The 27,107-nt window shown below is 36.3% G+C and overlaps 1 protein-coding gene across 6 annotated transcripts in view; it reads right to left on the bottom strand.

Annotated features, from left to right (window-relative positions):
* Positions 1-5,566: 5,566 nt before the first annotated feature.
* Positions 5,567-27,107, bottom strand: part of LOC114248788 (kinesin-like protein CG14535) — a 423,441-nt gene continuing 401,900 nt past the window's right edge. For all 6 annotated transcript variants that reach the window (XM_028182208.2, XM_089732108.1, XM_089732109.1 and 3 more), the window contains 5 exons: positions 24,026-24,229; positions 14,730-14,823; positions 9,714-9,911; positions 9,285-9,500; positions 5,567-9,075 (listed from right to left, as the gene is read on the bottom strand). In XM_028182208.2, coding sequence (XP_028038009.2) covers positions 6,413-9,075; positions 9,285-9,500; positions 9,714-9,911; positions 14,730-14,823; positions 24,026-24,229 — 3,375 coding nt within the window. In that variant the 3' untranslated portion in view covers positions 5,567-6,412. The remainder of the gene's footprint in view (positions 9,076-9,284; positions 9,501-9,713; positions 9,912-14,729; positions 14,824-24,025; positions 24,230-27,107) is intronic.

The following is a 27,107-nucleotide window of genomic DNA, read 5'->3' as shown; positions in this document are numbered from 1 at the left end:
AGGTTAATATGTAATACAGGATGTATACAGGTGACATAAATGTTAATTTGAATATTGAAACATTAGAAGAAGGAACACAAAAAATATAAAAACATTTTTGAATTGTAAAATATAAAGAAAACATAAAAACTGGTGAAGCAATAGCTTTAAATGTTGTTTCTATTTATAGAGCAACTCAATTCGTGCTATAGTTTTACCCTAGTAAACTTTATTTTTATGTGAATAAAATAATACATTATAAAACAGCATTTCTACAGCTAGTTACCATGAAAAATGGATAAATTAAAATTCGAGTTCATGGTTAAAGTCAGTAAAGATGTAAGAACAAATACTATTTGTGTAACGACAATCACTGATTTAGATGGCCGCTCCTTTACGATCCCAGATAAGTTAAAATGTATAATATATAATATAGTATGTATGTATGTATAGTATATAATACTGTATAGTTAGTACGATATATGTTAGTACTGTTTAACATATATCGAACTTATTGAGTTTCGCGGGGATCTGCTGGATGCAAGCATTGTGGCCAGGCTTGGGGGAGGCCTATGTCTGTGGGCTGATATGTAGACAGATTGTTCGGTCCTATGTAAAGGTTCACCAAATGCTGTAGTTTAAACAAAACATGTCTTTCGTTTGTTATTACCACGAAGGGCACTTGCGTTAATCCTTAAATTAATACGTGAAGCAAAAACCTTGTACCCTTTTTCGGAAAATTGCGCGGACGGAGGAGTATGAAATTTCTCACACTTAAACATCAGTAAAGATAATATTGAGAAGGAGTGCAGAATGTTAATATTTTATCTTAATTATCCATAAAAATAAATTAAACACACTACCATGTATTTGATACACACACACGTATATACTCTTTCGTTTATTGTTAAAGTCTGTGGTCAAATTGATAAGAGAATAATATTGTTTGTCTATAGTGTAGTCTTGGCGAAATCTGTGATTAAGAAGTAAAGTCTTTGACAATAGAACCATAATAATGTTCAAACTTATAACTTAAATTGACAATTATAGTCGAATTTCGACTACTGGGGGACCACTAGTAATATTTAACATCCGTTTTTAATACCGTAATTATATCCCACAAACTTTCCAACTAGTTTAAGTCAACTTCAAAAACCAACCCTAAAAACTTCTCCGCAGTTGAACTTCTTCCTACAATGTCATTACCGGTACTCCTTGTGTTACGTTTCAATTGAAAGGGTAATGACAATTGCGTTTCGAAACTTCTCGAACCGGTTTTGCGCAATTTTCTTTCATAGCGCATTACTCGGGCCAATTGTGGCCTGATAGCTTTTGTATTTCGGAGAAGTTTTTCTAATATCGTCGGTTTAACTTTGGCGTCGCAGCTGTTGGATGATCTTTCTGGTTTTCTTGTTAAGCTTGGTTTACTTTCGATTGACTTTTGATTATTATTATAAAAAACACAGTATTATCGAGTAATTAAAATAATCTAAACTACATTAAAGACTAATAGTATACCAGGTATGAGCGTTAGGATATTTAATAAACTACCAAAGAAATTAAGAGACCTAGACGATTTTAATTTTAAGAAAAAACTAAAAGATAATCTTATTAGTGAAAATTATTATCACATAAATGATTTTCTTAGGGACGACATTGAAAATAAATGGATTTCTTAATTATTAGTTGAATTATGGATGAATGAATGGTAAATTATATAATATCATAATAACTTACACTGCACTAAAATTCGCATGTCAAATAATGACAAAGCATACAGCGCTGCTTTTAAGCTTTTATGTAATAACTCATTTTCACTATGCTTAGCGAATAAATGATTTCTTTTTTCTTTCTTTTTTATTAAAATAGCCACAAAAGTATTAAGTCGTCACACGAGTGTAAGCGTATAATAAATCGATTAAGTTATAAAGCTGAGAAGAGTACATCTTACGAGTTCTCTTTATTGTCTTCTGCCTGTGAGCAATGATTTTTTATACAACAGATATGTTATCTTCATAGTAACTGACTCTTCGAATCTCATCGCGCCATATATATCTACATACTTACCGATATAGTGCACACACATGTTGACAAGTAGCATTAATGAAAATTACAAAAGATGGGATAAGCGCGTGAGTAAAAAAGATAGCTATAATTAGAACGATTGCACTTCTTATATTATTATTGCATTTCTTTAGACGCGACTTAAGACGAAACGTCCCAATTGGCCTGTTTTCGAGTCTTCACTTGACATGCGCTTGAAACATATCTGCTTCTTTTTAAATATAAAATATCATTGCCTGTGAGGCTTAAAACAAAAAAAATCTTTTATCAACGTTGTTTACATTTCTGATGTAGCAAGCTTTGATATTTCTCGTCGCGCTGTCTACGGTTAGCTGGAAAAGCATCACTAATGAGGTAAAGTCATCTTTGTTTGTTGTCTACTCATTTAATGCAATGGTTGGACGACCCAAAAAGGATCTTACTCTACGACACAAGAATTTAATTCGTCCTTGATGACACAAAATCTCGTAACAGCCCGAGTTTATGAATGACATATGCACGCACAAAAATTCTATTAAAAAGAAGTAAACTAAACTCTTGTACATATTTTCTGTAGAATGCACATATATATAAAAAAAATATTGTGTCTCAACAACGTTTATTGTGTATCATTAGAGAAATTTATTTCAAACCACGTGGTCATCTTTCCTTTAACATTACGTCCACAAAGATTTAATATAGAAAAACTATGTCACATAATACACGGGCCAATATGAACAAAACGAGGATAAAAATAATACTAAGAACAAAAGTCGGGACACGTGCCGCGGAGACGAGCCCCATACGTGATCAGAACACGAAAACAATCCCGAAAATAAACTTTGAACCTTAATTCTTTAGACACAAGGACCGCGAAGCGTTATTTTTGTCTAGTTTTACGCTGCGGAAAATAATAACAGAACGATAGGTAAGGTGGATGTGGGCTTGTATCGATATATCAGTCCTGAGTCATGAGAGAATCGTTTTCCTGTTTTCTTTGTCGTTACTAAATCTGTCCCTTCAATGGGTCTCTGTAGTCTACGTATAAACAGTGTGCAAAGCGTTGGGCTGGTTCGAGGGAAAACGGATATATTTGATGCTCACCTTTAGAGTGCTTGTGGATAGACAAATAGATTGCGTGGAAAACTCTATGTTTGGCCGGAAAAGTGCCAACGTTTTTTGTTCGTTTTTTTTTTAATGGCTTAGATGGGTAGATGAGCTCACAGCTCACCTGGTGTTAAGTGGTTACTGGAGCGCATAGACATCTACAACGTAAATGCGCCACCCACTTTGAGATATAAGTTCTAAGGTCTCAAGTATAGATGGCTGCCCCACCCTTCAAACCGAAACTATGGAAGTTATCCGTGAGCATTTGTTGAGTACGTATTTCATTACAAAAATTGGTACCCGCCTGGGATTCGAACACCGGGGTATCACTCAACATGAATGCACCGGACGTCTTATGCTTTAGGCCACGACGAATTCAAAATTAATTTACAAAAAATATTGCATTGATTGTTCATTATTTTGTGATAGCGCATTCCTTATTTATCGTATTGAATAAAATTTAATTCGATAAGATTGAAAGTGAGTGACTTTAAAATGAGTTGCAAAAATGCTTTTTTTGTAGACGAGCTTCCGTATTGGTAAGTGATTGTTGGTTTAACGAGGTCAAACTTTAAATAGTCTCAATGGAAATGGTGAAAAAAACATCAATTATACTTTATGTCGCTTTAGAAGATCAGGCTGTTATAGAATCCTGGAATTTATCAATTATATCAAATATTTTCTTCGGATTTTGTCAATTATTTATTTAATTAAAACGATTTTTACGGTTCGATCGAACAGTAATTAAATTTCGTTATAAAAGTCGACAAACAAGATCTTAAGCCGTCCGTGGTGACCAAGAAAACTGTAAAGTATATGAAATGTCAAAGATAATGAAATGAAAGTAATACACGCCAGAATAAAACATACAAAACTGCTTAATCATTATTAGCTATTTATTAATAAAAGGCTGGTTTTTTTTTTCAAATAGCTATTTTTTTATTTTATTGCTTAGATGGATGGACGAGCTCACAGCCCACCTGATGTTAAGTGGTTACTGGAGCCCATAGACGTAAATGCGCCACCCACCTCGAGATCTAAGTTCTAAGGTCTCAGTATAGTTACGACGGCTACCCCACCTAAAACCTAAATTTAATAACAAAATATACCTTCATTAGCACATCGTATACATACCTTCTTGTGACGGTACGTTTGTATCTACACTCCAAGTTTTTATTTAATCTAACCGCAAACTACAAACAGGTATATTAGAAATTGAAATGGTTTTCAACGAATTTTGGGTTAAATGATTCGTGTATCTTAAACATAAGTGGCAGCTGTGTAAAATAAAAAAGATATTGCAACAAAATAACTAATATAGATGTTTCCTATTACGAATCCAATATCCAATCGAATTAAATTGCTGTAAACCAAGTAATTTGTAATATTTTCGTTCGATAACTTAAATAACGAGGGTACTCGCAGAAATTTACGACTACCCTCGGAAAATATGTCGCGATCCCCGTCTAATGTAAAAACGCTAAAATCTTTTTAGAACACGATAAGCGTTATGGGCTAACCGGCTGCCACTTTAACAAATTATTGGAAGATTTCCAGGGTAAAAAAGTTGTCACCCCAGAGAAGAGGGTAAACGCCTTATTTGATAGCTTGATTCTGTCGAGGCGTATTCGGAATGTTAAATTACTGGCGAAATGAAAGATAATAGGGGGCTCCTTAACGGGAAAACTTGGCGTTGGGGGTAAAAAAACTTTGGTCTCCCGAAAGATTTTGAAATTTCCAACCCCTAGAAAGGAGGCTGTAACGTATTATTTATTCATGGGTTTTCGTTGGGCTTCTGTATTCGTTTCTATTTCGACGTTGCTGTTATTACGACTTGAACGATTAACGAAGGGCTGCTTAGGGCGACGCGAAATGGTTTCTGTTAAATTCCTTATGCCTCTGCGAACGGTACGAGCCTAAGATATAAATGGAACGGAATTATTTGGGTGCATTTCATGTGCCCTTATTGAATTTATTCGATTTAATCAAGAATACTTTTTCTTGTTTGTGACACTCAGATACTAAAGTCATTCTTTAATTCGGCCGGTTTACTTTTTTTATTGCGTTTTGTTTTTAATTGAAATAATAGCAGTCGGTATATTCTCAACAATTCATCATTATACTTTTTCAGACTTGTAATGAGAAATTTATTAACATATTACATAACCACAGTCGTCTCTGACTATGAAAGCTATAAGTATTATTCGAAAAATAATATTATAACAATAAGAAACGGTTATACATTAATGGCCATTTTAGTTTAGTTTTCATTCACATTATTGTACAACAAACCATACAATATAATGAATACGGTGCGCTGAACTAAACATGTGCCACGTTTTGTTCGTAACTGATGCTTGGTAGGAAGGAGTGGAAATGTTAGACAAGCACAAGGATGAGGATTTTGATATGCGAGAAGATTAATAAAACACGCCAATAAGAAATCGAACAATTTATTGTAAACTAATACGAACGCATAGTAGAATAAAATTTAGGATATACATATATTCAATATTAATAGTACTATAACAAAAACATTGACGTAACAAGCGATATTACGTCAATTCACTACTTTTACAACGTTCCCCGTAAAGCTATGGCCCTTGCAAGTGTCTTTTTACAAGTTTTCGTAACAAATCAACATTAAATATTACATAAAGGAACTTCACTACTACGCATGCAGTAAAAATAAGAGTTACGAAAATCAATAGCATTTATTTTTACACTACAATGATAACGTTGATTCTTACAATGATAATCATTCAATGATCGAATTATGTTACGAATACATTTTTATTATTGACAATTATCTATTATGTTTGTTGCTCATTTTGATAGAAAAGACAGCTTTGCAGACAGATTGGAAAGATATTATTAAGGACTTAAGAACTTCAAGTATTCATTTTGCGAATAAACGAAAGGGAAGACAGAGGAAGACTATGAGATGTAAAAAAAACTTATAAACAGTCGAGTGTAAAAATTGAATTCAAACTGAGATTATCAAAAGAGAGTATATAAAAGTACAAAATGAGCCGGAACTCGGAGAACAACGAGTTTAAAATCCGTTGCGTCTATATTTACAATGAACGAAGCCATTAAAATTCCTCGTTGTAGCACAGAAGCAGATATTGTTATAGAAAAATACAGTGGTAACCTCATGAGTACAGCGCCAAGCTATCCACATTAAACACGAGTACAAAAGCAGTCTCCAGATTAAATTCGGTAATGTAGCTTAATGATACGTAATGACTAATTCAGATTATTGATATATGTAAATAGGGAATTAAAAATCGCTGATTTCTGGATCGGTGTCAGCGTATTTACACGTGAACGGATTCCTTAGCCACGAGCAGAATGAACGATCGTTGTGCTGTTTGTATTTCGCTGTGGTGTGTTTTTTAGCGTGCGCCCGTGCGACTGCGGCTCGTCTAGTCGGGTATGAGTCCAAGGATGACGCGTCTGAGTCTCTTGGAACAGAGTCGTAGCCGGATTCGGCTCGTCTCGAGGTGGCGGCAGGACTGTGTTTTCCGGTTCTCGGAGTTGATTCATGCCCGCTATCGTATCCGTCCGGTTTCGATCCGGCAACTATCCTGGCTACGCATTTATCGCCCTTTTCATGTTTCTCGGATCGAGGTTCGGTTGTCACAACTGGAGGAGACACCTCCAAATGCAAATTAGATTTTAGTTCTTTAAAAGTACACGCCCCGTTTCCGGGTATTCGTTTTTCTTCTCGCAAGTTAGGGTCGGATGCACCATCTGGGTGTCTTAGAGATGCAATTCTTGCATCAGTTATGTCGTTGCCTCTGTACCTTTCGAATGGCCCGTAGCAGTCGTTGTGAGATCCATCTGGTTCGTGATAAGCCCCACCTACAGCACTCCCTGGCCTGGACATGGTTCGTTTGCAACTATCACAAATCTTATCACTAGGACGATATGCTGGTTCACTATACACAGAACCATCGCCGTGATAATCATCAGTATCACGTACATTACACAGTGATATGGATTGGAATTGAGGTGCGATTCTAGTATTTATCATTTCATCGTGTTCTATCATTCGTCGGGATTCGTAAATATCGTTTATGTAGTCGTCTATTCTAGATCGCGACGAATGTAAACTTTCATGTGGATTCAGATCGCCGAGGTGCTGATCGCTTGTAAAGTTTTCAGTATAAAATTCCATGGTTTGCCGTAAATATGCTTCTTTTCTGATCTGTCTCTCTACTTCGCTGTATAAGGAAAAAGTGTCCGTAAATGTTGAAGCAACTGTTAGATTCTCTTGACTGAGTATCCTGAGAGGGTGATCATCATCGTCTTGGTCGCCGGGTAAAGTGTTATCAAATCCCATACATAAAGCGATATCTTCCTCAGTGACTTGGAGGCAGCAATCCTGCATCGGAACCGGCTCTAGAGGCTCTTCTACTTCTATGATCTCTAAAAATTCATCTTCATCATCATCTTCATGGCCTCTACTCATGCCGTGAATCTCAATTTCTCTACTGTGATTAGACAACATTTCGTCATCCATTCTTAATCTTTCCTTGTATTTACTATTTAAGCTCTCCATGGACACTTCTCGACTATTCAGACTGCTAGGCTGAATCAACGGCAGAGCTGGGGGTATTTCTGCTAATTCTTCACTATCATCGTCTTCGTCAACATCATTTCTTCCTGTTTTGGAACTATTACTGTTAGATTTTTTCACTACCACATTTTGTTCCGATGATACTAAATTTTCTTCTTCAATCATATTTCCTTTTGATCCAGCCTTCAAGCCGGTTCTAATCGTAGATTCTTCGACATGAGCTCGTCTGACACTTTCTTTTATTTCCATTCTGTTAGTTTCAGATTCATCTCCGGTCTTAATGCTATCTTTATGATTCTTGTGACTTGGCGAGCTATTTCTGGACTTGTGGATTTGTGATGTTTGATTTTCGACCCATTTTCGAATCATATTTTTTTTGTGACTGTCCATATATCCATAACCCATGTTTTCACTGCCGTGAACTCCTAGCACTCCTACTTGAAGGGGTATCGTATTGGGTTGAATTGCTAAGGGGTCAAATGGTGGAGGGAGTTTGGGTTCTTGCATCGGTCCATCAATCCAAGTTTCACGTTTCTTATTTTGGGTCTCCTTGATAATATGTCTCGCCTCAACCAATTTCGATTTCGATATCCTTGGGCCGTCTATCCATTGTTCATCGCTAGTACTTTTAGTGTCTTCTACGTATTGTTTTGGAGCAGCTTTTTTTAAAGGAGTCGATTTTGAAGCAACTGAATGAACGGGAGATGGTTTCGGTGTATGACCGGGCTGTATAGTTTTCAAAGGGGATGCTTTAGGAGACGAGTGTACTTTATGAATGGGACTTTTTTCTTCAACCACCTTCGATAATGAAGACTTATGCTTTTGCTCTGCTGCAGAGCCTCTTAAAGCTTTGCTAAGGATACATCTGTTGTCTCCAGAGTTAATATGAGGAATATAAACAGGAGGATGTTCACCATCGGTAGCGTCGTCCATAGGACCTACGTAAATAACTGTGTCAGCTGATAAATCACTACTCGATGGATCAGGTTCGCTGCTGCTCGGTTTTGAAGCGTCTTCGCCTGAGCTTCCACCAGAACCAGCATTGTTATTCGAAGAGTATTTGAGCTTTCTACGCCTTAATCTGTGTATTCTTGAAGCTAATTGTAGAGTAGTTAATGTATCGGAGTAGTTTTGGACGTTAGGAGACACGTGGACTATCATGGCAGTATGACATGTCAGAGAACCTAAACATTCTTTTAGTACGTGAGTTAGATTGTGGTCCCGATAAGGGAGATGTCGTTGACCGTTAAAAATAGCTAGCAGAATGTTTCCTAATCCCGAAAGGGGAATGCCGCCGTTCGTTTTTCCACGTTCAGAGTTTCCAAGGTCAATGAGGTGAAGACGGCTTCGACCCCCAGCCACTGTGAAAGAAATTATTTGTTAGAAGAAAGTATTATGTGATTGTTTTCGATATTATGTGTAAATAGCCTCAAGAAGCTCGTTCACTACGTGTAAAAGTATTTTTTCTAAGTGCTCTTATTAGAAGTGTATTTTGTATTTGTATTACTAAGGACTTAGCTTGTATTTTCACATAAACTGGTTGCATGTATGGTGTTAAATTCATAATAACCTGCTCCTTTCCCTCCAACGCTGTATTGGTAAACGTGTAGAGTGTATAGCAAATGGCTATCTTTTCCCTCTTCTTTAATCCCCCTTGTAGCTAGAGCCGCATCTAGATAAAATGCAGCCTTTTCTGCGCTGTGAACTCGAAGCTCTGACTGGTTCTGGAGGTGGGTGCCGAAAAGAGGATCGTCTCGAAGATAGACCCCTGGAGATTGTTCCGTATCTAAACAGAAAAAAATACAGGTTATATGTGATGCTCCTAAATTGAAACATATACTACGATAAAGCTTTCCTTCAATGTGTCAAATAGGGGCATAGTAATTTCTTTGATTATTGCTACAATTACTACGAATGTAGAAATTCTCAGATAAACTACAGATTTCATGTGACACCACTGAATTCAATTGAATTAAATGAGTAGTGAAATAACCAGTACCATTTTGATATGGCGCCAACAGATCTCGTATTTGATTTGTATTGGTGCAGAGTTCCACGCACGAAACTCGCACGGAAAATCTTGTGCCGCACTTGTGCCTCTGCTCTGCGATGCCTCGGAACAACCATGTGATCGCGCACGGTATTGCACCGAGATTCGGTGTTGAGTCCGGCCGACCCAGCATCGTGTAGGATTTACCTGGGAATTAAAAGGTTAAGTTAAATTTAATGTTGACCATAATTTTGCTCCTGAAGACACACGCATTTTTTATTGCTTTCGATTTGAGACGTGACAGTCATTTTGGTGGTATGTCATTATATGTATTATTAGTTTTTAGACATCGCAAAAGCTACTAGAATCAATCATTATCGATAATTTCCAGGAAAATAATGATGTTAAACCAATTTATAAACAAAAAGATCGCCACCAGCTACAAGGTTAAAAACAGAAGTATGTTATATAGAGATGTATAATATTTTTACCTACGTATTGTTCCTTCTCAGCAGCATCAAGTAAGTTGGTGATCGATCTGTGTCAACTTAAAATGCGCCATTAGGGTTGGTAGTAAGGATTGGGAAGTATCTCATAAGACTATAGTTTTCAAATAACCGAGATATCTCATCGAATATCGAAAGCTATTTCCGGGGGTAAACGAGTTTGTTCAAGATAGAAAATCAATTAGCAACTGTCCCGGTATTAAGCGGAATTATATCTTGATGGGAGATAAGGCGAGCTGAATTATTTAGCTCGCAGACCAATACGTTATAGCGGTTCTCTTCTGATTCTTTGTTCAGCTGAAGAAGTTTTGAGACTCGATATAAAATCGAAGGCATGGTCATGATGAACACGGATTTTTTTTTATAGAATTAAGTTAATCAAGGCTAAATCACATATATCACCAATGTCATTAGCATTGACAATTCCTCAATCATAAAAAAAAAAACACTCACACTCTTCGGAGTCTAGTTAAATGAAAAATAAAAAACAGCTACCATCTACCTACCGGATGCAGTGAAAAGTTCTCCAACTTTAAACTGCTTTAAAAGAATGGTGAAGGAACATTACATATCTGCTTAGTGTTGTTTGTTTGTATCATTATCATTTTCATACTGTTGATTTATTATGTGTATGTAAATATGTATATTGGTATATAAATCAATTAGTTATATATTTCATATTATATGTAAACGGTATAATATATCTGTTTATTGTATGTATATATTTTCTACGGCCCACCTGATGGTGAGTGGTTACCGTCGCCCATGGACTTCAGCAATGCCAGGGGCAGAGCCAAGCCGCTGCCTACCGAAAATATAGTACACCGCAACATACCTGCTATATTTTTATATTTTGCCAGAATTTCTGTAAATTAAACGGTTGTCTGGAATAGATCTTAGGCCTATTGTACAAATGTATCAGCTTTTTGGCTGTTTTTTTTAATATGAATTGTGTTTTGGTGCCAAAAAAGTGTATTATCTCTCTCTCTACCGTCCGTCCCCTCATAATTATTCCTCAAAACAATTTAAAACACGCTTTCGAATTCAATATGGACAAAAGCGTCAACGTTCGTGGCTTGATCCATATAAGCCGGTTCTCAACCCCAAGACCTTACTGCTCCCGACGTTATTGAGGTAGAATAATTTTAGCCTCGTTTTAATTATTCCGAGATCAACGCTAATACAGGCTTGATCTTAATTAAATTACGTTCAACGAGATAATAAAGGATCAGGAAGTAGACTGCAAGGTGATTACTTTTGAAATGTTCGTTATTTAGTGCACTATACTGTTTTCCAAAATAACAACAGACATGTTCATTAGGAAGATAATATTCTATCTTCGTAGAGTTTTAAATAATTAGAAATTGTAATAAGAATTAATAGCCCAATTTGCTTGATTGCTCAAATGTCTGTAACATTAATAATATTAGCATAAACCCCAAGATCTCTCAACTCAAGCTCGTGACTCTACTCGTGATTAAAGCGGTCACCTAAGAATGAGAAATCTTAGAGATTTGTAATGCAGGTCTTCGAGCCTAATCTAGACTTATCACAGCTTTTATTTTAAACTGTTAAGGTTTTGTAAATTTCATCGTTCTTATTAAGTTCTACTTTAAACATAATCTCTATATATAAAAATGAATTGCTGTTCGTTAGTCTCGCTAAAACTCGAGAACGGCTGGACCGATTTGGCTAATTTTGGTCTTGAATTACTCGTGGAAGTTCAGAGAAGGTTTAAAAGGTAGATAAATATGAAAATGCTCGGAATTAAATAAAAATAACAATTTTCCGGACGGATTCCGGTTTTTCCTTTAATGTGTCCCCCCCCCCCCGTCGGACGGATTCCTTTTGTTTGTCTTAAGTTTATTTTATACAAAAGCTTAGGTCTTTTATTTATCGATTGAGGCACTACGAAGTCTGCCGGGTCAGCTAGATTATAAAATAAAAATTATTATATTTATTATAAGCAATCTTGTATTATGAGGATCATAGACACATAAATACACGGACACATAAATACAATTGAAAAAAAAAGCGCAGGTATGTTAATTTGAAGAAAAAAAAACCGCAGAGAATTGTTAGTTTAATTGAATTTAAAAAATATGTACCGAGTTCTAAAGCATTAGTTACGTCTGTGGATTTGCATAAGTAATGCTTTAAGTACACTAATGGGTAAAGTTAGAAACGAAGGACCGAGAACTCGGAACGTGAGAATCTGAAAATTTTATCAAACTTCCTATTGAGTTCATAGTTATAATCGTTTGAATGAAGCTTAGGGTTGTCAAACAAATAACGAAAATATGGTGTAAGCTACGGGTTCCCGTGAGTTTTTTTTTTAATTTTAGCTTTGGAACTCGCGGACGCCTAAGGTGTTAAAAAACGTAAAAAAAACTTGGCATTTGCAAAATTTGTTTTCGCACAGAGAGAACTGACAACCTGAAGTCTGGCAGTCCTTACAGGAATAATAAACGGAAAATAAATTGATTAAAATTACTTTTTTTGTTCAAACTCGTGTACGCCGGTAACGTCATCTATCGCCAAATAGCCAATACGAATATCAAAGGATCTAGTAACATTTAGAGCGTTCGAGAAGTACAACGCCATCTATTGAAATACGCCATCATAGAAACACATCGAAAATACTCGACTTCTGAGGAATGTTCTCGATAATTCTAGGGATGTGGTATCGGCTTTAAAAGCGTTGCAGTGAAGTTTCTCCTAACTTCTTCTTTAATGAACGTGTGAGCGGAAATTTGTCAATGATCGACCGACTTATAAGTTTTAATAAAATCAAAATGTCAGATTTAAGCCGAGTTATTGATAGCCCTAGTAGCCTGCGTTGGTCTATAAGTCGGCTCGAGCTTCCCGGAACTCTCACAACTAAATTAACCGTTGTTTGAATCAACAGTGCTTCTTATTTTAAACGTTCTTTCTAACTTTAAACTAAAAACTAATTAATATTTAATACCCGGCTACGCTATTGAAATATCATGACTATCGTTGAACAAATTTACTGATTTCTTGAAACTAATCGCGCGCTCTCTGTAAAGAAGTGTGTGGTGTTTGCCAAAAACTTTACATTTTCAGAATGTTTGAATACTCAAACAGAAATAAGATAAATGTTTATCAAAGAAACAGCGTATTTTAACGTTTCAATTTGGTGGCTAGAACAGTGCAGCTTCGAACACGCTCAAGATTTGAACATTATTTTCAAGGTTGAAGCCACTCGTATTCAGATGAGTAATGATGAAGGCGTATCGAGTGATACTGGGGCTCAAATTATGAGACAGGTATCGGTTTTTCAAGGAAATGCGGTCTACAAATAAAAATAATATACTTATATTTGATGAACAAATCCATAAAGTCGTGTTCTTTAATCGACTGTAGGTTACTATGGCGAGTAGCCATCATACAACGCACGATATTTGACATATGCCTGAATCTCGCTTTCGACATTTTCAAGATAAGCTTGCATATATACAAGTTCCGAACAACAACATTCGGACCGTCGGTCTACCGAGCAATATCACCCGCTCGGTGGAAGATCTTCCTTTCGTTGTAAAACTACATTATCATCGAGCTTGCTACCCAATTACTATTCTTACTATCGTACTACCACAATACTGCTACTGTCACTCTGGAAGTTCGTTACGCAAAAACTACTGAATGTATTATGATTAATGGCTTTGTAGTAGTTTCAAGACTCTGTTTTTCACACAATTAGCCATTTTTATTTTTTTATTGCTTAGATGGGTGGACGAACTCACAGCCCACCTGGTTTTAAGTGGTTACTGGAGCTCATAGACATCCACAACGTCATGTGCCACCCACCTTGAGATATGAGTTCTAAGGTCTCAAGTATGGTTACGACGGCTACCCCACCCTTCAAACCGAAACGCATTACTGCTTCACGGTAGAAATAGCCAGGGTGGTGGTACCCGTGTGGACTCACAAGAAGCTCTACCACCAGTTTACATAGTCATAGCAAAACTAGATGAATCTGTGGGCGCATATAACTAGTTTGTAAACCTGGAGTTGAAGCTTGCTCTAGGGAGTCGCTGGGGTGGCGGAGCCCAAGGCATAGGGGATGGCTAATTTATCCTTGAATGATTGGGCAGCCACTAGCCATGCAAGCGAGGCTTAAACCTCATGTAAGAAGGTGACTTTCTCTGTTTAATGGGTACGGGCTTCGAAACCCACTGAATGGAAGGTGAGTCATTAACTAGTTTATCCATATTCAGTTATATAAAAGTAGGCAAATTACCATATTAACGTTATGTTTAGGGAAATTTTGCGAGGAAAATAGACAGGTTCAAAGTTCGCTAGTTCACTGAACTATTACACTCACATGTACCGTTGCGTATTATGTTTTATGAATGGGATTATCTTATTCCAATGTTTTCGTTTGGACGTATCAGGGTGAGCCTTCGATATCCTTTTTAATACCAAGTAGGGCCAGCGCCGGTCTGGTACAAAAAATAATGATACCTATGGGAATATATTTTAGGTGGTAACTTACCAAGCCCCGCGTGTCCGAAACAAAAGAGGCATCCGTCGGTACCGTTGATGACTGCGTGAATCACGTCCGTCAGGGCGCTCGAGCATATCTCCGTCTGTCATAAAAGAAGGTGGAAATTAAAAACAAATCGTATCATATAGGTTGCACTATTGTACCAATCGGATAGAGGGAATTATTTTCAGTAGGCAGCGGTTTGGCTCTGCCCCTGGCATTGCTGAAGTCCATGGGCGATGGTAACCACTTACCATCAGGTGGACCGTATACTCGTTTGCTTACAAGGACCATAAAAAAAGCTTTTGTGCTACGGTCTGATGTTACTGATACCAAATAGGAACCAAATGTTAACGCCTTTTTCTTGTTAGATCGTTGGACAAGCTCACGGTAAACTGTTTATCGGAGCCAATGAAAGTCAACAACGTAATCGCGGCCACACATCTTGAGGCATGAGTTTTAAATGTCGGTTTTATAGTACAACTTCAAACTAAAAGGAATTACTGTTTCAGACCCGTACATGTAAGATGGTGCTTCTTATCCGTGATGCCTGAAGTATCCCTTACAACCGGTAAAAATATCATGGTTGCAATTAATAGAATTGGAAAATATGGATAGTGCCAATTATTTATACGATCAACACAAGGTCAAACCTAAATCTGAGAAAATAGCTGAACTATAGATTCAATAGACGATATAGGCAATTTTTGATTGTGTTTTGTTTTGGTTGACAATATTAACCTATTACAGTTATAAATGCTGTTATATCTTAATAAAAAAATGTGTGTGTGTCCAAGTCACACACGGTAGAAGTGAAACTTTTAAAAAATAAAGATAATCGCAAGGGTCAACCACTCCGCAGCGCAATGGAGCACCCTGGGGGAACCATCTGCATGATCACGGTATCCCTACGCCAGGTAAGTAAGATATAGCAAGAGAAATATGAGAATGTCTATCAACTGTGTAACATCTCGTCACCGTGATTCAGGAATTGTTGAATTTATGTGCAGCGATATCTGGTGATAACAAACTAAATAGAAATAAAAGAATCTCAGGGCGCTCCGAGAGCCACGACAGCGTGCACGGACGTCAAAAACACACTGAACTAGTCGGGGACGCGAGACCATGTGGAGCGCTTCGTGATTTGTCGGCTCCACTCGAAGCCGCTTCGGCAAGCAATCGCGGCACACTTATTTTTTCGTTTCGTTTCATTTCGTTTCATCGAGTTTGAAATCACAACGATTCTAAAGAAGTTTCACTTCAAAAATAATCACAGTGATCATTAGAACCATTTGCGGCTTTTAATATTCGAATTTCAATAAATTAGACCTTATTCCTTTAACCATTGATACCGATAATAATATTGTCAGAAAATAAATGTAAAGATGAATTTATAAATAAATGAACAAATCTCAACAATCGAGATTCCATTATTACTCCGGATCTAAACGTTTTCAATTAGAGTTCGAACAGGGCATCATTAAAATTTTCCTCGAAAACAATTATTTCAGTATTTCCGCACTCCATAAACTGCGTATCCCTAAATAATGTGACCACAATTTTCGGCAAGATTATAAGTAATATTTTGCGTTTCGGCTCAAGATGATCTTTAAGTAAAGAGATCTTTAAGTATGACGGGAAAACGCATTACTACGAGACTACTCATCTATTTTTTGGCGATTAGAAGTACATTTGTATCAGTCTTTTCTTCGATTGCAACGAAATGTAGGCATAAAAAAACTTCGCACTTTTTTTAATAGAAAATTAGACCATATTAGCAGTATGTTAGTAGCCGTACAATACAGTACAATAGTAGCCGCCAATTTATGTCACCGTCTATTATTTGTTTTATATACTTACTCTGTACATGTTGTGTCAAATAAAGAGTTATATTATTATTACGTTTTGAAATTTTAAGTGTTTTTAATTAGTGTGTTAAAAACCCCTTATTTATTCAGAAATGTCATATGCCATCAATAAAAATATATTTGAAAAATCACCCTTAGCTCTATGGAGCTATAAATAACGTAACAATTTTTTTGACGATGCTATTATTATACATTTTACTTTTTTTAAAACTTAATCGAACTACTGATTCTAAAATTACTCCCTTCAAAAACTAATGTCGATTCAAAATTACCCAGTCAGTTTTCCTGAGAAAATCCACAAAAACAACAAACTCATGTTTTCCCTTGCCGCAGTCTAATCTGGGCTCTACAACTTAAGTCCTTTTAATTATCTGCGAGGGTAGGAAAGAAAACACGCCGAGCGCCTTTGTACAGTAAACACGGCTAAGTGCCAGGATTCAGGTAAATTATTCACGGAATTATGGTTACCTTAGTGCTTTCAAAGAGTTTGGAGTTCATCGATTTTGATTTTTTTTTAAAATACTTCTTTAGCGAATTTCAGTGTGGAGAGTAGTAGCTTAATTATTGATTACGTTTCTGATGACTTCGAATTCTTTTGTCCCACATGGATATATGTAATAAATGCCGGGGGAAGAACTAAGCAGCTATGTATTTAAATTACAAAAACCGTTTAAACCCTAACACTAATAATTTGCAGGATGGCACCGTGGTAAGTAAGAAACGTGGATCTCCACGACGATATGGACCTGGAATCCGTCAGTAAGTATTTACAGTCGGCATCAGTACACCGTTTCGCGAAAGCGGCACGACATGAGAAGAACCCTCTTATCGTGGTCACCGGAAACTACATTCCCGATCCTGCGGACCGAATGGTAAACAGTCGACGTCGTCCAAAACACGTCATTTCGGATCCTCTCGATCCACTCATGGTGCTTTTAGGTACCTCAAGCACCGGCCATCGTTCTCGTCGAAACCGTCGCTTGCGACGAAGGGCTCGGCGAGTAAATTAACTCACAGACACAGCCCACTGAGTTTCTCGTCGGATTTTCTCAGTGGGTCGCGTTTCCGATCCGGTGGTAGATTCTGCGAAGCACTACTCTTGCTAGGGTCAGTGTTAGTAACTTCGCCAGGTTTGAGCCCCGTGAGCACACCTACTCTTTCGATAACGATGATATAGCTCTCAAGGTTATCAGCTTAGGTAGGAAAAAAAATCATAAATGATACCTTTTATTACGTTAAATTACATGACCCGGACAGAACAGTATAATATGGTAGTGTGTTCGCTAGTTCATAACTTTATGTACCAGCGGATTAACAAATCAACTGCTAGTTTATGAATCAACGTGTGAAACGAAAATCTAATCACTATCTCGAGAAAATGCAACGTGTTTCATATTTATGAATACTAGATTTAACGCAGGTCGAGCCGCGACGCAATTTTAGTCTTATACGATCGTGAAAAAGACCTAATTAATTTAAAAAATAATGTTGTACGATATTTACCGTTTTATTTAGCAACGTCATCAGGTTCGAGCGCCGAGAGCTCACCTGCTTGTTAGGTTACGCTGACATAGCCTCTCTACGCTATCATCAGCTTAGGTAGGATTTTTTTTTTATTTTTTCTATTTTTAAACATTTCCACCGTAAAAATTAGGCGATTATAGAAAATTAAGAGATTAAGCTGTCAAGCGTTCGAGGTTTGGTTTTTTCATATAAGTATAGTTAAGTTCTAGCACATAATGGAATAAGCGAATTATTTCATTCATACACAATTACAACCTCGGATTTCTTTTTTTTTTATCTTACCTAAGCTGATAGCCTTGAGACGTTATTTCAGCGTAACCTTAAGTAGTAGGTGAGCTCACGGGGCACAAACCGGAGTGATGCTAACACTGACCCTAGCAAGAGCAGTACTTCGCAGAATCTACCACCGGATCGGAAACGCGACCCACTGAGAAGATCCGGCGAGAAACTCAGTGGGCTGTGTCTATGGGTTAATTCGCTCGTCGAGCCCTTTGTCGCAAGCGACGGGTTCGACGAGGACGGTGACTGGTGCTTGTGGTACCTAAAAGCACCGTTAATGGATCGGGAGGATCTGTAATGACGTGTTTTGGGCGACGTTGACTGTTTACCATTCGGTCTACAGGATCGGGTATGAATTTCTTCATATTGCATCTTGTGTATAAATTCAGTGGCATACTAATAATTAAAAATCGCTTCAGGGTCTTAATATAAATAGCTCTGACGTAGACCAAATCTAGTTTGACATCACAAGATTAGATAGTAATAACGTTGTCTGTCTGTGCTCGCAGGTTGACGCGGCTAATGCCTCTTTAATACCCCGGTCCGTGGTGACCGGACGGTAAATTATTATACGGATATTCCTATAGTTGAACTAAAACCGTATAATACTATAAACAGTTCATACATAAATATATTACCTAAATAATTATTAGGAAATTTATTGAAAAAAAAAAGATGTGTGGTGTTGTGGGACACCGGATAGGAACGAAGTTCCTTATTATAACAATATTAATTTTAAGTTCTATTCGAGGTATAAAGAAAATAATTATTCGGGTATACATTTTTTATTATGATTTTTTATTGATAAAAAAATCTACTTTACAAAGCTATCAACTTTATTACACAATGATTTATAAAAAATATGAAAAATATGTTATTTTTTGTACGTTATTACAAAGCTAAGTCTTACACTGTGTGCATTACTAATAAAAATCTTACGTTACGGACGTTTTTTCCCGGTTAGGGTACCCCTCCGCATCGCCCCTTAAGGAACTTCGTTGCAAAAAAGGAATTCGATACGATTGAAATTATAACGAATATCATGATATAAAAATCATCTGATTTAGGTAGGTAAATGTCGGAAAATCATAATATTATAATAAACAATGAAAAAATTACTAATAGTTAAACTATTCTGCAACAATGTACAATGTACGTATGAGTACAATGGCTGCAATAATATCGTAAACAAAAATTGTAATGTACGCCATAATAATCGTCACGAGTACATCGAAAAATACGCATAAATATATTATTAATATATTATATTGCTCTCATTGTAAAATATTTAAATTGATGCTCGGAATCGGATGCAATGACCTCGAGGGAGCGCGGGGGGAATTGATCTTGACTACGAGTTCTGTTTGATTCCATTGCGCGTTCATACTGAGAATCGCCAGCTCTGTCTATCTTCGTCTACTACCACTGCTTTTCAATATATGGTCCATAAAAATTTACAATATAATAAACTCTGATTAGTGTAGCATTTCATTATTCCGAGTCAACAGCAGACTGAGATTAAATGCAGAAATCAAGAATGTGATTTGAAAAATTTTAATGGTTTTAGAAAGGCAAGGACGTACAATATGCACCAGGCCTTAATCCTTAATACCATAAAACATAGAACAAAGTCAAAGTACGTTGAGAATATGCTCAAATTGCGTTGCAGCACATTAATGCTTCGTGGCACTAGATAAAGCGGATTACAGTGTATTAATGGGATTGTGTGATGCTCACTACAATACGGCCTATTGTAATTTATGCTTTGCGAAATGTAAATTATGGTTAGATGGCGCTGGAGTACTTCGATTTTGGCACAGATTAGCTAAATTAGAGATAGGTTATTAATAGAGTTGAATATTTTTGTTACCTATGAGTAATTTAGCGAAAAATTAGTAGTTTTCATTAAGACGTAAAGAATATTTTTTGGGATAATTTAATTCTTTCCGGCCCGTAGCAGCTCTGTTTTTTAGGCTAGAATAATTACTGTTTCAACCTTTAATTCATTTTTTTAAATCTTAATATGTTGAGGATTTCACGATTTTTTAATCGACTTTTGAAAATGGTATTAATTTTGACATACAAGTAATCCACCATTAGTACTTATACGTTTAGTAGAAAAGTTGGTTAAATGAAGCGATTAAACATGTGAATAGTTCATTGCTAGCAATGAACTTTTTTTTACCACTAAAAACCTCTATCACATCTCCAAAATTGAGCTAATATAATATTATATTATAAAATATTAAACATCAAGCGCATTGCAACGTGGCGTTAATTTACAAAGAAAGGTTTTGTTTTCTAGTTTATCATATTATTATTTAAAACTAGCTGACCCGGCAGATTTCGTAGTGCCTCAATCGATAAATAAAATACCTAAAATTTTGTATAAAATAAACTTAAAACAAACAAAAGGAATCCGTCCGACGGGGGACACATCAACGGAAAAACAGAATTGTTTGTTTTTATATAATTCCGAGCATTTTCATATTTATCTACCTTTTAAGCCTTCTCTGGATTTCCACAAATAATTCAAGACCAAAATTAGCCAAATCGGTCCAGCCGTTCCCGAGTTTTAGCGAGACTAACGAACAGCAATTCATTTTTATATAGATAGATAGATGAGGCATTCTGCGAATCACAAACATTGCATACATGAACCTCATGAACGTAACGCTAAACTGGAATTTCCACGTAATATCCGTTGGAATATTTCGAAAAACTGCAACGCCAAACGATCTCTTGTTCAAAAATGTGTAAAATTTAAACTAAAATGAACGACGTTGCACAGACAGAGAGAGGCATTTTAACAATTTAAACATGAATACTCGCCGCGTTGAGACGTTTCGGCGCATGAAACTACGGCAGCGGAAAAGTGCGACAGCCGTTGTTCTAGTTTCATACAAGCTAAAAGCTGAAGCGATTTAATAATAAGTCAGAAATAAGAGACAAACATTGGATGGCTGAAGTAAATGATGCCTTACAAATGATGGGATAAACAACAGAGGAATAGTTTGACTATTATATTTCTACAAATAAAGAGTAATAATATGAAAAACGTACAAAATCTACGGAAGGTTTTAAAAAAGAAATTAATCTACGTCCAAAAAATCAGCCGAAATCTCAGTTATTTCGCATCATTGACTGTTCTACCACCCACAGCGGAAAGTAAGTCGACATTGTTGAACAAATCTGCCGATTGCTGGTGTAATAACATTTCTTTTCTTAGTTGCATACTTCATTACTGAAGATCGCGTTGGAAGGCGTTCGTGGCTCTTTGTAAAATCATCTTCCATTTCGTTTGATTTTCGGCATCACCCAGGAATTAAAACGCTTATCGTGGTATGGACATGTGATGCGTAGAGAGAAGATGCATGTGACTAGGAGATGTATGGAAATGGTAGTGCAAGGTAGAGGAGAAAAAGGTCGACCGAAGAAGACATGGATGGAGTGTGTGAATAGGGATATGAGAGAGAGAGGAGTGAGTGTTGAGATGACGGCTGATAGAAGAGAATGGAAGAGAAAAATTAGCTGTGCCGACCCCACCTAGTGGGATAAGGTGGAGAAAGAGAAGAAGAAGAATTCAAAATTGATGTAATAAAAAAATCGCTATTCGCCTCTCGTACAGATCTACTATTAAATAGGAAAGTTTTATGTAATAGTAGCCGAGCATTCCCTTGTATTTACCGAAGGACGCCTCTGGGACGACTCTATGCAGCGTTAAGCAACAAACATGACGTTACAGTATTTATTGTACAAGTGATTATTTATATTCAAGTACGCCTATGAGGTTTCAAAGTTTTGGTTAACAGAAAGTTTTTGGGCATTTCGCCAATGATACCCAACAATATTAGACACGAATCCAAATATTATCTTTTAGCAGTGCATACAATTTAAAATTCTTATAGTGTCTTAAAATGTAATGTTTATGTTTATTTAAATTATAAAGAAAAATATTTTGAATTCGAACTAATAGAATGCTAGTGATATGTAAAACATTCTACGGCATAATTTAGGGTTTTTTCTTCAATTTCTACTGTATGTAGAGGTTGATTACATATTTATGTATCTATGCTACACAAACTCCTATTGTTAGAATACTTTATACACAGTGAGGTCTACATCTTGTGATTGCTTTAAAAAATTAAAATATTGTTTCATTTCAAGCATTTCAAATTTACCAAGTCAGTATATTTTCCTGCTTGTACCGGATATAATAGAAGATGAGAACGACACTAGATCCGAATACAAATATCTTCAATACAGATGATGGACCCCAACGAGGCGAACGAATGTATTGCTAGAAATGCATTACGACATTTCTTGAACGTGACTGTTCTTGTTTAGATATCTCCTTAATCTTGAGCCGCGTTAGATGCTGTATATGAACTAGATAGTTGCACATTAAGCAGCTCAGTGAAGCTCCAGCTATTTGGCAGCCAAACCCACAACATTAATGTTATGCGGTATTGTATTGTGCAATGTGCCTTACGTATGCATTATGCAGCGTGAATGCAGGTCTGCAGTGTATTGGAGATGTTGTATAAAGATATCATAAACAAGGTCTGTTGGAATTCCCGAAAACGAAGACAGCCTACAGTGCTGGATAACGGAATAAATTTAAATTTTCATTACGACCAGTTTCACTCGACCAAGCTTTCTTTCATTTTTTCTTGCGCGAAACTTTTTTGTCTTTATAAAACAATAGTAACTTAAGTAGCTCATCATAGCATTAGCAAGTTATCTGTAAGCGCCCAGTTAAAAAAAATACAAAGATTTGAGAATAAAAATGTTTTTTTTTGTTATAAATGCCATTCATATCATATCAAAATACCAGTTTTTTGCAGCATAAAATGGTATATATGAGCAAAACATTACATTTTTACATTACAAACAGACACTTCAACTTTACAAATTCGTATTTATAAATTACAGAGGTAATTTTTTACTTACGTAACGTAAAATCATATTATTATGTGACCACAGTATGTGGTTAATTTACCCTTGTTTTGTGTTTGTAGGATCCAGACATCCATAGCGTTACAGAAAATTCTAGTTTAAGGGCCATTAAGTGTTAATAAGAATAATAATAACTGGGAAAGAATCACGCACGGTCATTCGGTTCCAAATTAGGTTTCCCTGTGCTACGGGCACCAGAGACTGACATATATACTTATAAACGTTTAAATATATACATAGATAGATTATAAACACACAGACAAAGAGCAAATAAACCTGTTCATGAAGATATGTTTACCGACGTGGCAATCGAACCCACAACCTTCAGCGCTACACTGAGGGTAACTATTGCACCAACGAGTCTGACAAAATGATTAACTTCTTTTTCCTTACAATATATACTCAGATAAAGTATTAATTTCTCATCATTAAGTGCGTTTCTAGAGGTCTTATTTGCCACGTACCATCCGGCTATGGAATGAGCTCCCCTCCGCGGTGTTTCCCGAGCGCTATGACATGTCCTTCTTCAAACGAGGCTTGTGGAGAGTATTAAGCGGTAGGCAGCGGCTTGGCTCTGCCCCTGGCATTGCTGAAGTCCATGGGTGACGGTAACCACTCACCATCAGGTGGGCCGTGCGCTCGTCTGCCTACAAGGGCAATAAAAAAAAAAGGTACCTGTGGATCGTCTTGCGAGAAAATAGCGTCGAAGGCGAACATCTTAGGAGCTGTCACTCCGACTTTTCTGTCTTCAGGAGCCGAAGCGGCCGACGTTGCTTCGCATAGGCTGACTTGTTTCTTCCGCTTGTCCATGGCGAAGGTCTGGTTGCCGCTCGTGAAAGGACCATCTCCGGACGCTCCGACCCGCAGCATCACTTTTACCTGTAACAAGGAACAAAATAGTGTCTAAACATCTATTTCCATTTTCTCATCGTCTATTCCCGCCCGAAGGAGTAGAAGATTCGTTCTATATAGCAGTTAACTTCTATCTTTTTTTTTTGAAACGAAGTTCTTTATGGTACGATGCGGAGGAGTACCCTAACCGGGAAAAAACGTCCGTAACGTAAGATTTTTATTAGTAATGCACACAGTGTACGACTTAATTTTGTAATAAATAGCGTACAAAAAATAACATATTTTTATTATATATTTTTTACAAATCATTGTGAATAAAATAAGGTTGATAACTTTGTAAAGTAGTTTTTTTTATTTTTATCCATAAAAAAATTATAATAAAAAATGTATACCCGAATAATTATATTCTTTATACTTCGAATAGAACTTAAAATTAATATTTTTATAATAAGGAACTTCGTTCCTATCGGGTGTCCCACGACACATCTTTTTTATTGTTTAGATAGGTGGACAAGCTCACAGCCCACCTGGTGCTAAGTAGTTACTTGAGCCCATAGACATCTATAACGTAAATACGCCGCCCACCTTGAGATATAAGTTCTAAGGTATAGTTACAACGGCCGCCCCACACTTCAAACCGAAACGCTTTACTGCTTCACGGTAGAAATAGGCAGGGCGGTGGTACCTACCCGTGCGGACTCACAAAAGAGTATACCACTAGTGAAACTCTAATGTTTTAAGGTGGTCAAAATTCACGATGTGAAAACCAGACCCGAAGTCAGAGGTGGTGGGAGGAGACCAACACAATAGTAATTTATTGCATATATTGCATATGCATATGCGATATATGCATATGCAATAAATCTTAAGATTTTCTAATTAGATATTAAACAAACATAAATTAAAGTAAGGAAAGAATCAAACCATACAACAATTGACACAGAAGACAAATGAATTAACCAAAATTAACCCCTACCATGACTCAAAATATTGCTAATTAGATATTAAACAAACAAAAATTAAAGTAAGGAAAGAATCAAACCCTACAACAGTTGACACAGAAGACATATGAATTAACCAAAATTAACCCCTACCATGACTCAAAATAAGAGATCATAGTCTATTATTAAAATTACTTTATTCTTGTAATTTAAAATGGATAAGCCCGCTCATAAAGGACAGGACGCCTCCATGTAAATTATCGATTTTCACACACCACATACAAAAGCGTTTGTGAAAATTTTGTAACATTATAAATTTTGCGGCGCCCAACCGCCGGCGGACGTGTTAGCTCTCACTAAATATGGAATAAACGATCCGTGACCAAACAACAACTCAAGCCAACCTGCTATTTCGGACACAGTACCGAATTTGGACAAGCAAAGTTTAATTCGGTAATAGAAACTTTCTTTTGGCTGTAAAAGGCATGTACGGACTTGAGTTGAGAAATAATTTATTTAAGGATTCACTAAAGAAACTTGTGTGCGCTTAAGATGCTTACAAAGTTGTAACTTGCTCGGCATAATTGTTTCATTTACCGACTCAAAACTCATGATATATTTTTAAAACGTTAAACTTCAAAAAAGGATAAATTAAAAAAAATACTCGTTATCATATTATCGACCGAGAAACGATCAAGTAATTTAAAAAAAATTTTTCGTTTATCTATTCTAAACTTGGTGATCCAAGAAATGACAAAAAAATTACCATTCAATGAAGCTATAAAAATTACAGTTTTTCTAGATTTCTTGTAGGACACAATTTTATTAGCTGATAATAAAAAAAAACATAACGTAATTAATTGCTCATTTGTGTCGCAGTTGACATTTTAAGTTCAAAAGACTAATTAATGAACGTAATTTAGTTAGTAAGTGCTATTTTTTTTAAATGGGAAAACAAATCCGCATCTGTAGTTCATTTTAGAGAAGCCGCACTAGAGGATTCTCAAGTGATTTAAAATTTTCTGGTGTAAACAGTAAGATGAATATGAAATAAACTAATTGATTTATGCTTACTTTATTCTATTACTAATACGGCCCTGTCTCAATGTAAACTCAACCGCCTAACAATGCAACAACCCGTTCCTGCTACATGAACGAACACTGTCAAATAGTTTCCTTAACGTGTGTTGCAAGGAAACTTAACACGTCTGGAAAATGGGCTTTCCAAAGATTTTGATTTGCAATGGTACGCTCTGAAAATATTCAAATTTGTCAGTTTGCTTTGTTCTGAAGAAGTAATCTATACTAATATTATAAAGAGGAAATATTTGTTTGTTTGTTTGTTTGTATTGAATAGGCTCCGAAACTACTAAGCCGATTTGAAAAATTATTTTACTGTTTGGAAGCTACACTATTCCCGAGTAACATAGGCTATAAATATAATATTTTTTGAAAAAAATTTGGGATCCTTACTAAAACTCCAATAATGTTACCAAAGGTGTAAAAAACTTACCTAAAATATTCTTTACATCACGTGCCCTCCGAAAACCATTGATGATAGAATAAAATAACGATACTACGACTTTGTAGAACACATTATTATTTACAAAAAGTGTCGCGACAGCATATGTTTAAGTCTTATAGTTATGCCGCAATAAGTGTTCTTTTATTTAAAAAAATAAAACAACGTCAAATATCGTTGAAATTTTGTTAAAGACCCGAGCGGAGCCGGAATTGGTCGCTTGTCTGCTATAAGGCGTCTTGAAACAGAGAATCGGACACGCTTTTTAATACGCTTTTATTAGCTTCAGACGTATGTATGTTAGTATGTAACGGAATCTTTGAACATGATTTTGACCCCCTTCAAAACGTCGCACCATACCATGATACCAAGCACCCCACGCTTTTTTTTACAATCAAATCATTTTTTCTTAAACTATTTTTATTTCAAATTTATTTTCTAT

The sequence above is a fragment of the Bombyx mandarina genome, chromosome 12 (assembly GCF_030267445.1).
Source record: "Bombyx mandarina strain Sakado chromosome 12, ASM3026744v2".
NCBI classification, from domain to species: Eukaryota; Metazoa; Arthropoda; class Insecta; order Lepidoptera; family Bombycidae; genus Bombyx; species Bombyx mandarina.
The sequence above is the reverse complement of the archived record's forward strand: the minus strand, read 5'-3'. Positions and strand labels throughout refer to the sequence as shown.